The sequence below is a fragment of the Manis pentadactyla genome, chromosome 3, assembly GCF_030020395.1.
Source record: "Manis pentadactyla isolate mManPen7 chromosome 3, mManPen7.hap1, whole genome shotgun sequence".
In the NCBI taxonomy this organism is placed as follows: Eukaryota; Metazoa; Chordata; class Mammalia; order Pholidota; family Manidae; genus Manis; species Manis pentadactyla.
In genome coordinates, this window is record NC_080021.1 from 220,841,990 (window position 1) to 220,853,519 (window position 11,530).

The 11,530-nt window shown below is 53.9% G+C and overlaps 1 protein-coding gene across 1 annotated transcript; it reads right to left on the minus strand.

Annotated features, from left to right (window-relative positions):
• Positions 1-8,587: 8,587 nt before the first annotated feature.
• Positions 8,588-10,887, minus strand: LCN8 (lipocalin 8). Its single transcript, XM_036902559.2, is given in 8 exon segments — positions 8,588-8,643; positions 8,742-8,831; positions 8,907-8,954; positions 8,957-9,010; positions 9,344-9,414; positions 9,734-9,773; positions 9,776-9,863; positions 10,858-10,887. Coding segments are annotated over 8 exon segments (471 nt in total). The 5' UTR covers positions 10,882-10,887.
• Positions 10,888-11,530: the final 643 nt, after the last annotated feature.

Below are 11,530 nucleotides of genomic sequence, written 5' to 3' on the forward strand. Positions count from 1 at the left end.
CAGCTAAGCTTTCCACGCCCAGAAAGTCTCACGCCTTGAACTCAGATCAGGATGCTCCCTGGCTTTCTGGATGACAGAAGGAACTTAAAATGGCAGGAAAATCACCATCCTAATCTTCAAATCATCCCTACCCATTATTTCTTCAAGAAAGTTCTCTGATAAAACCCTTGAGGCGACTCAGACAAAGTGAGGGGCAGCGGGAAGCACAGACCGCAGGCCCAGGCCCGGGCCCCAGGTTGGCAGTGGTCTTAGTCTGGTTGGGCTCGCACAGCAGAAACCAGACAAGGGACTTATAAACAACAGACAGTTATTTCTCACAGTTCCGAAGGCCGGGAGTCCGAGCTCAGAGCTCCCACGCGAGTGGGGGAGGGCTCTCCTTTGGGCCACACTTCTCACGGCATCTCAAGGGGTAGAAGGGGCACGGCAGCGCTCTGGGGTCCCCTTCCCAGGACCGATCCCGTTCATGCAGCTCCACCCGCACAACCTGATCACCCCCCAGGGCCCCACCTCCTAACACCACGGCAATGGGGGGTAGGTTTTACCGTGTGGATTGTGGAGGGGGCGGGGGGCACACACATTCAGACCATGGCGTACACTGAAACCAGCTGTGACTGCTCAGCTTAACAAGACAAAGCCACATTTGAAGTTGTATTGTATTGTCATAATTTTCATGATACAGCTGGACACCATTAAAAGTGGTGTAGATAAAGGTCATCTGTGTAACCCAAGATAATGCAAGTTATTAAAACTGAAGCTCTGTACAAGCCTTCAAAAATATGTAGCTCTGAGAGAAGAAAAATACACCAACACACATCATGAAAAATATTAGAAACTGCATACTATGTGTAAATAAAAAATAAACGCAAATGTCCACCAGAGATCTCTCTCAAGCCTCTATCTCAAGATTTCATGGAGAATTATGGAGGTCTAGAAACCTATGGAGAAGAGAGAAGATAGCACTAAAAGACCTAAGATTGAGCAAAATAAGTCTGCTCTGACTGCAAAGCTCCTAGAAAGGAGTTCTAATGGAACAGAGAGCCACCGGCAGGACAGGGCCCTGGGAGAGCATGGGGCTTAGGCAGGACCTTCAGAAAGGCATCACTCCTGGGAGAGAAGAGCGTTTAGAGAGGAAAAGCATGCCTTCACAGACTAGGTGATGGGAGGTAAAATAATGCAACAGGGAAATACAGGATCCTTCAAGACAAAAGAAAACTAAACTTCACACACACACACACACACACACACACACACACACACACACACACACACACAAACTACCCAAAAAAAAACAAGAAAAATGAACTGAGGCTTAAAAAAAGGAAAAGCAATCTCTGTATCTGATGATATAATAGTATAGTTGGAGAATCAATGGTAAAAATAATTCACATAACAACAGAATTTATTGAGATAGCCGAATATAAAATTAACATGCAGAAACCAATAGCTTTCATGTGCACAAACAATAATCAGAAAATATGATACTAAAGAACATCATTTACAATATTAACCAACATTATAACATGCTAAGAGATAATCATATAAAAAACTGTGCAAAACCTTTTTCAGGAAAACTGTTAAATAGTGCTGAAAAACACAAAAGTGGGCTTGAACAAATAGAAAGTTGTGTCGTGTCCTTGGATAGGATGACTCAACATCATAAAGAGGTCTGGTCCCTGAGTTAATTTTATGAATTTAGCACAAACCAAATAAAAATACCAGCATAGGAAAAGTTAAACAAACAAAAACAGCTAGGAAAACATGGAAAAGAAAAGCTATGAGGGATGAGGGTGGGGATAGGAGGGGGTATTTAATGGGCAGAGTCTCAGTTTGGGAGGATAGAAAGTTCTGGAGACAGTGGTGGGGATGGTCACCCAACATGCTCTAAAAGGGGACAAAATAATCTGGGCTGGAGCAGCCAACATGCCTCGCTCACGTGTCTGGCACTGCGGTGCTGGCTACCAACCGCGGCACTTCATTCCATCTCTGTGTGGTCTCTCTTTTTCTCCACACAGTTTCTCATTACTCACTAAGAAACCCAAACTTCTTAGAAGATGAATATCACAAGACTTAGCCAAATCTGTAATGACTGAGGGAGAACGTTTGGGCATGAGAGCACCTATCAGCGCTTGGAATCTCAACCCATCTCTGTGACACTTGGGGCTTGAGGATGCCCGTGATTTCAGCAGCTCTTAGCACATCTTCACACAAGAACCTCGGAATGACTGAAGGACGACCCGACATGTAACCCTGAAGACCCGGCGGGAGATGAGCCGACTACCATAAACCAAGAAGGTGTTGCCAACCAAAAGTTGATATGGAATTAATGAGAATGTGTCCCACCCCTTCAAGTTCAAGACTGCGCTGCTGTGAAACCAGGACTGCATCTTAATTCCAGACTCAAGGGAACATGACTGAGGATGGAAGGGAAGACCTCATCTAGCATCGCTGACCACTGGGAACACTGGTTCTTGCCCTAAATCCTCCGGGTCAGGATGCACTGTCGGCAGCTTTGACGTGCTTCCTGCCTGCTGCCCCATTTCCTAGTCTTCTGCCCTATTGACCCTAAATTCTAGTAATTTCTTTTTGATTCCCTCCAGCTTCCTTTGCTCCTGGGCACCAGTTACCCCAGAGTGAGTCCTTCCTGGACGCACGCATCCAGGTATCTTCAATATACGGTATATGTAATAAGCAACAGTGTCTGACTTGAGAAGCCAGGGTCTTTATTGAAACCTGCAGAAAACCACATCCACTGTGTAATATGTCATGTGCACTTCCCCCTAATAATAATAATGATGAAGACGATGAGAATATATTATTTTTATGATGTGCATTGTAGCTTTCAGTTAACATTCATCCAGTTTCTATTTGAACCTTACAGAATGCTACAATTGGTTCGGTCTCACAGATGGTGAAGCTCAAATGGTGGACGTGGCATGTCCGAGGTCACACAACAATGCAGTGACCGAACTGAAGCCAGCCCTGACTACGACCCTTGTGTTTTCCTCCTTGACAAAAGTAATATAGATACTGTTCTGTTTTGTTATTGCTGTTTTTAGCAGACTGTGATAAACATTTCTACGGAATACCTCCATATTCACCAAGAAGTGGTTGAGTGCCGAATAGGAACCTCTTTAGTGTCTCCCAGAATAATTCCCTTAACTGGCAATAGAAATCATTCTCTGAAAGATTTCAGATAAATGGAGCAACCTGTGTGAATGCTGATCTCAATGTTGGCTCAAAAACTAAAACACTTGCTTAAGTTTTTGTTCAACAGGTGTTTAAGCAAATTGTGTTGAATGTCCGTGTTTGATTCAAAAGTGAGTTTTGAAACATTTTTGTATTCTTATATATAGTCTTAGCTCTATATTATTATAATATATCAAGGTTGGTCACCAAGGGCATAAATACTTGAGTGCAGCTGTAGAATTTAATAAAACCCAAAGTTTGAGCTACAGATGAAAAATTATATATTATTGGAAACTTGTGCTCAAAGTTGAAACTTGAAGGAAATATTTTAGCGCTATCACAATATTACAGTGCAATCATTATTTAATTCATCTCTTCTAAAATGACTTAAGTAAAGTGCCCACAAAGCCCTATTTACCTCCGCCAGGAAGTGAGGCAGCGGTCAGCAAGTGAGTGAAGTCACGGGAAGCTGACAGTACCACCGTGTAAGGGCGCCTCGGAGTACAGTTTGTCGCTGACCGAGTTGGGAGTAAGTGTCGGGAAGTTTTCATTTCATCTGAACAAAAGGCTAAGACCAAAGCAATAATAGGAAACCAGCTTTTTCTTGAATTCTGTTTTTTCCCTTTTAATTGAAAAGTATCCTTAAATGCACCTGGAAGAAACGAATGTGTTTTGGTAATGAAGATTTTGGAAACAGTTTTACATTTTAAAAATGTATTTAAGTAAATAGTGTATCTTAACCTATCTCTAAGTATATACTATATAGATATTCATAAATGCTACGTGTCATACACACACACACACACACACACACACACACATATATACGTACACACAAAAATTTATTTAAAAAAGGGGGGACAAAATAGTTAATCTTATGTCTATTTTACCACAATATAAAAACGTTTACAATATATAAGTAATAGAAAATAGGTAAAACAAAAGGACAGGGAGCCACTAGGCTTAGAGGGTGTGCAATCCGGCAGTGAGGTCGCAGTGACCGCCACAGAGAGGCCCTGGGCCAGGGAGAAGGCGAAGGCTCAGTACCGGCCCCGGGCACACGGGACTGTGGCCGCACAAAGCCACGGTGCCCAGCCACCCAGGGTTCCAGTGCCAGTGCCCTGCGAGGGGGGTAGGGCCCCACCCGGGGTACGGCCCCACCCTGCAGGGGTCTGACGACTTTGGTGGGGCAAACAGTACAAGTTCACGCCACCAATGTGATGTCACAGAACGTAGATGGGGGAAGAAGTGTGTACTGTAGGCCCTGTGAGCTGGGATGACAACCCTGCTACATAGGAGGCATGGTAAGTCCTGGGGAAAAGATGTTTATTTTTAAATAAATTAGCTCAGGAACCTGGATGCCATTTGGGAAAAGATTAAAATGAATCACATTCACCCCAAGCACAAGATGGGCCAAACGGGTCAGAGATCTGAATGCTAACGTGGAAATGGAACCCCACAAGTCACAGCAGACACACGGGCGATTCCCCCAGACGTGCACGCAGGGAAGGCCCTCTAACAGCATCAGGCAGACCTGAGGGGGCTGCGTATACTCACAAACGAGGGACTTGTGGCAGGGTCTGCCCGTAAGCCATGTGGCAGCTCCCTACAAAGTCTCTGTAAGGCCACGCCGTCACGTCTGTGCGGAAGCCCGAGCTCACGGGCTCCGGGCTCCAGCGGCACACCCTGCAGAGGCCAGGCCCTCATCTCACAGCCAGACTCACATGCCGGGCCCAGGGGCCGAGAAAGTGCAGAACGGATCCTGGAAAGGTGAACCCCTGACAGAGTGTGGGAGCTACAAATGGCAGTTGCCCCCTTATGCTTCCAGATCTCCCACGAGAATCCCCCTGGGGTGCCTGGATTGGACACACAGAGGGAAGGGACCCTGGGGAACGTCGTTCAGCCAGGTGGAGCCACCACAAATCTGTATGCCCCTCCAACTGGGTCAAAATCCCGATGCACTAAAAGAAAGGACTTCATAATTTGCCTATATTGTTACACCTTTTGTGGCGCTCTGGTCTTGGCTTCTCACTGCCCTTCTCTACAGAAAGGAACCCAGGGCTCCTCGGAGAAATTATTCCAAGGCTGAGTCAGAGAAAACCTTCCAGGAACTTGGAATGTTTCTTGTGCCAGAGAGTAAGCATGTGTTTGAGGAATCAGGGAAATGTGTCAATCAGGAGACAAATCTGGAAAGATGTGAGCATCAAGAGGACAGAGGCGACTGTAACTCCCACACGGGCACAGAAATGAGCGGAGGGGGCAGGAATCCCCTTGCAGGAGAGGGCTGCCTGCACACACCCGAGGGCTCCTCCGCCCCCGTGGCCTCGCGCCCGAGCTCACGTCAGTCACCGTTCCATCTGCCTGGAGAACATGTCGGCATTTATTTATGGCGCCCCACTTTCATTTACCTGGAAATATCCTTACTTCCTGGGACTCAGGATGAATCAGGTGTGTGCTCCCATCACGTGTCATCGATCAGCTGCCATGCCCGTCAGTAAGGCTTTTCTCCTTTAGGGTTTCCTCCCAACCAGTGGCTTGCGGTGCACCGACCGTGATGTCCCCTGGTGTGATGTGGGGGCATTTTTCTTTGTTTCATCCTGCTTAAGTATCCCTGAACTTCTGGAGTCTCGAAGTTGATGTTTTTTATCCGGTGTGGGGATATTTGGGCCACTAGCTCTTCCAAGTAGTTTTTCTGCCCAATTTCCACCAACTCTCTCCTCTGTCTAGGGTTCCTTTATGCCCCGGTCTTCGCCGTGGGTCTCTGAGGCCCTGCCGGCCATTCCCTCACCTGCTCCTCAGATTGGGGGACTTCAGGCGCACGGGCACTTTCTTTCGCCGTCCCTAATCTACTGCTAAATCCATCCAGCACAGCCACATTTCAGCTACTATATACTTCTCTGTCCTAGAATTTCTGCCTGGCTCTTTTTCCTGGTCAGAGGTCAGAGATCTGAAGGCTAACACGGACATGGAAGCCCACATTTCTCTGTTGCATTTCCCTGTCTGACCCCTCTATCTGATCGCCCATTCACGCCTTATTCAGGGGCTCATCATTTCATCCTGTCACATTAATGAAGTCCTGGAGTCTTTCTTTCTTCTGTCCTTTAACATACTTTCAGCAGCTGCTTCAGACATTCATCTTCTGAGTTCAGTTCTGGGTCTTCTCAGGAGCACTTTTTATTAACTCCCTTTTTTAACCATAGATCATATTTTTGTGTTTCTTTGTATGTCTAGCAACTTGTGTTGTTATGATACCTCGTAGACACCCTGGATCATGTTATCACCCTCTGAATGGCAGTGTCTTTCGTTATGGACTGAATTGTGTCCCCCCAAAATTCCTATGTTGAAGCCCCAAGCCCTGAGACTGTTTGGAGGTAGGGCCTTGAAGGTCAAAAGGTTACATGAGGTCATAAGGGTAAGGCCCTGATCTGGTAGGTTCAGAGCCCTTATGAGAAGGAGAGACCCGGAGACCTCTCCATGTGTGCGCAGAGGGAGGCCATGTGAGGACATGAGGGAGGGCCACCATTCACAAGCCAAGAGGAGGTCCTCACCAGGTCACCCCCTGCAGCCAAAGACCCTGATCTTGGACTCCAACCTCGGGAAATGTGAACAAACAAGGAGCGGTCATTTCAGCGGCACGTCCGGCCTGTCCATGGTCTCGGCAGCCGAGCAGGCTGACAGCTGTCTATCAGGAAGGCTGACTGCAGGTAGATCACTTGCAGCAAACTGTCCAGACCCATGTGCGGAGACACCACCTGCTCCCCGACAACCCCCCTTGTCAAAGTTCAGCTTCCAAACATCTCCTGTGGGCCTTGTGCAACTTGGTCCAGGATTTGTTGAGGTGAGTCAAGTAGGCCCTACCCTCGATGGGAGTCCTGACTCCTGGCCACTGGGTGCCTGAGGGACGCCAACATCTCTCCAGTCTGGCTTGGCTGGTCCCCCATGGTCCCCAAACACCACCTGGCCTCAGTGTCAACCTCCTGCTATGAGGCAGGTATGAGGCAGCAGTCCCAGCAAGCCGGGTCATCCTGCTCCACACAGGTGGGTGTCTCAGGCTGACCTGCTGACCTGACCCACACCACCCTTCCTGCCCTCCCATCCTAGCCCCAGCTGACGCATGAACACGGGGTGATCGGATGGTCATAGTGCAGGTCGTGGGCTGGGTGTGATGGAGACCGAGACACCGCCTAAGGCTGGGCCACCATGCAGGGCAGGTGGGAGGAGCCAACAGGGAGCCCTGGACACAAGGCCCATGAGCTCTGCGCTCTGGGCAATAGGGAGCCATGGGAGACAGTAGGCAGGAGCAGGTGTGTTACCTTGTGTCTGAGAGCCCAAACAGGATCTCTGCTCAGGGCCGGCCAGGGGCTGCCTCGGGCCCCTGGGGACCAGGACAGGGCCTGCAGCAGTGAGGAAGACCACAGGGTCCCCACCGCTGGGGCAGCCTGGCCTGTGGCTCTGAGCAGGGCAGGACCAGGTAGGGCTGGGGGGGACGCTTGGGGCAAGACAGAGGGGGCAGGCCGGGGCCTGTCATCCTGTGCTGGAGCCACATGGCCCCTGGGCCCCAAAGGGAAGGGAGCAGGGAACAGAAAGGAAGCCAGCCTGGCCCAGGGCCCCCCCTAAGCTCAGCCCCCTTCCGGGGGAGGTCCAGCCAAGCTGGGGCCCACCACGGCTCACAGTCGCCAGCGGTGGTCACGGCATACACAGACCACGGGGTTGGGTCTGGCGTCCTTTTTGGGGGGCGGTCACCAAGAACACACCCACAGCCCCACCTGTCAGCCTCGGCCCCCCAGGAAACACTTGGGACAGTTGGTTTGGCAGCGGGGTTTATTTGAGCCGCTGCAGGCAGGCCCTGGGCAGGCAGGCTGGGAGAGGGGTGGCAGACAAGGGCTTCCAGCATCCTGACCCGGGCAGGGGCTCCACTAGATCAGCTCCTGAGACACGGAAGGCCAGGACTCAGGGTGCTGTCCACACCCCAAAGGCTCCACGGGCAGCGGTTTTACGGCCCCTGCCCAGAGTGGGTGTCCCAGCTCTGTGGCTTTGAGCAAAGCTCATGGCCCCCTGGGCCTCCAATTCTCCACCTGCAAAGCAGATGACAGTCCCAACCTATTGGGGCTGTGTTGAGTCAGAGGCTCATACAGGTGATGGGCTAGCACAGTGTGGGACATGGGGAGCCCTAGACAGCACACCCAGGGCATGTGCCACCTCTCCTGGGCAGGACGACACAGGCAGAGCCCCACTTGCTGCCAGTCAGAGAAGTAGGGCAAGGGCCCAGCCCAGCCCCTCCCCTGCCAGGCCCAGCCCTGCCCTGAGCCCCGAGCCTCCAGGGGCCCCTCCTGGCAGTACCTGCCCCCCTCCCTGGGCATCACCACCGAAGCCCAGGTTCTCAGGTGAACGGGGGCTCCCATCAAGTAGGGGACTCAGCCCAGAGGCTCACCTCCTTCAGGAGCTTGGCACATCTCCCTGCAGGACAGGGGCAGGGTGAGGTGCAGCAGGCCGGGCGTCCCGACCCCACCCATAGGGCCCCAGCTCCGCGCCCACCCAGAAGACGTGGAGCTCACCATGCCGGGGAACCAGGTATAGCCCCGTGTCTGCTCTCAGCTGGCAGAACTTCCAGAAGCCTGGCTCATCCTCATCCTCAAGGCCCCGAGCTGGGAGGACACAGGGGGCTGTCTTTGGGGTCCCCAGGAGGGGACAGCAGGGCCCGTCCCCCAGAGCAAGCTTACTGAAGTATCTGAGCGCGTGGAAGTCCCTGCCCTGCCAGTGGAGGGAAGCCTCAGGACGGTGGAGCACCCGAAGTCCGTATCCAGCACACGGACCTCCCTACAGCCTGGGGCAAGCAGGAGGGGGGCCGTGTGCATGCCGTCCTGCACCCCTCAGGGCGCCAAACCTCCAAGGGGGGAGTCTGCATGGTCTGACCCCGTCCTCTCCCCACCTGGCACTGAGACCCCCCCAAATGCCAGAGGTACAGGGCAGGTGTGGCCAGGGCAGCCCTTAAAGGACAACCCCTCTGCTGGCTGGAGGAAGGGAGGGTCTGGGGCATGAGGAGCACAGGGAACAGGGTGGGGAACAGCACGAGGAACAGCACAGGGAACAGAAGGCCAAGGGCAGCTGGTGAGCAGGGCCAGGTTTGTAATCGCAGCAACAGGGCAGTGGTTCTTACCAGGAAAAACAAATTTCCCTGAAACGTCTATTTCTGAACCCACTATTTTTTCTGTCTCACAGCTTCCTGAGGTGAAAGGCAGCAAAACACTCATTAGGAAAATGCCAGGCTTGGTACATTCCCAGCAGAGAGGAGAGGGGCCAGTCTTCCTCAGTGTGTGCCCCCCAGGAGAGCCGGGGCAGCCCAGGAGTGTGGAGGTGCAGGTGCGCCAGGCCAGCCTCCCTGTGGGCCCCAGAGAGCCTCTTCCCCTTAAGCCCATTTTCCTTTCTCATAAATTGACAGGGCTTCACCAGAACTCCGTGCTTATGTCTGGGAGAAACGCCGATCTGCGCCAGGCCCCGGGTCAAGGTGCCCATTCCCCGCGGAGCTCCTGAAGCCCCAGGCCCCTGCCTGTTGTACGCAGCCTTCACGGTCAGCTCATCCCCTGTCCAGTCAGGAACGAGGCCTCCCGCCTCTTTGGGGTCTTCAGGGCCAGATTTTGGGTGGAGGCCACACCGACCTCCCGCCAGAATCCTGCAATCTACAAAGAGGAGCCAGTGTGCCGTCGCCGGGGACGGCTGCCATAGCACTCCTCCTTCCTTGCCCTGCCGAGTGGGAGCTGGCAGGCTCTGAAAAGTCAGACAACAGCCACAGGCTCAGTGGCGAAACAGCCGTTGTCCTTCCAAGGGGTCCCACTGGCCGTCGGACAGCGGTGCCGGCGGGGCGGGGGCGGGCCCCTCACCCCCCCACCCCCCCGGGCCTGTCGGCTGCTGTCCCGTGAGAGCCAGCCTCTGCTGCTGGGGCGCCAGGGGCGGTGGTGGCTAGACCCCAGGGGCGAGGGGCTGCAGAGGGCCAGACATATGAGAAAGAGGCCAGGGGGCAAACGGCTCTGCAGGACCAGTCAGCGGCCCCCACCCCTGGAGGCGTGCGGCTGCCCAACCACGCCAGGGGCGGATGTCCTGCCCTCAGAAGCTGCCATCTGAAACTTCTGGGGACAGGTCATGTTTGTGAGAGAAAAGACTCTGCGTCCCCAACATCCGTCTTTCCCGAGCTGGTGTGCTCCTGGCCCAGCAGCCGACACAGTCCCTGCAAATAAGGAGCCTGGGAGAGGAAGCCTCTAGAGGGAACCAAAGGCCCCAGCCGAGCTCTGCGCTCTGCGGAGAGCCTCTTCTGGCTGCCCAGTGCGTGGACCCGAGGGAGCAGGGACCCCACCTACCCAGGAGCAGGAAGTGGCCACACTGAGCCCCGGACCCTGGAGGGCCAGCAGGTCGGGCTCAGGATGCGAGCCTGCCCACAGAGACCCCCAGGGAGGGCTCTGCCCCCGCCTGTGCCTGGGTGCTTGCTTCATACCCAGTCCCCAGGAGAGATAAGAGCTGGCCGGGCTGTGCTCGGCCTTTGTGGGGGCCGACCTGTGGGTCCTGGCCCCCACGTGGCTGCTCAGGCAGCAGCTGTGGGGGTAGAGGGGCAGGGGCCTGGAGTGGCTGCGCCCCGGGCCCTCCCTGCCCAGAGACCCTGAGCCGAGGAAGAAAAGCCACCTTCTGCATGTCCAGGTCCTGCATGGCCAGCTCCAGCTGCACCAGGAAGGCGCTCGGCAGGATGGCACCCAGCAGCCCAGCTTCCATTGCAGGGCTGTGCTGGCTTGTGGTCCTCCACTCCCCACTGCCCGGGTTTACATCCGCAGGGAGAGCCCACGTGCTGTGCAAGCACCTGAGAATGTCGTCAGGCCAGTCTGGCCTCGGACTCTGCAGACGCCCCACCCAGGCCCCTCCACCCGCAGCTGTGGAGGTGGTGCTGGCCAGGGTTAGAGCTGCAGCCCCAGCACCTTCCTGGCCTGGGATGGCAGTGGTCTCTGCAGGGGCCCTGCCTGGGGGCCGCTGGGGGTCACACCGCCATGGGACCACGGAGAGGCCAGAGGGATGGGTAGGCCAGGCTCAGCGGGTCCTGGGTGCACCCCTGGGCTCCTCCTCACCGGCACACAGTGGTCTGGGGGCTCTTTCTGATGTCCTGGGACAAGTGAGCAACCGCTCTAAGGGCCTGGTGTGGCGCTGGCTGAGGGTCCTGCCCTGCAGGTGGGGAAGTGAGTGAGGGGCTTTCTGTCCTGGGAAGGTTGCCACAGAGCCGGCGAAGCTGGGTGCGGCATGCAACAGCACAGAGGCCCAGGGACAGAAGCCCCCAGGAGAGAGGCAGGGTGGGCCTCACAAACCTCAG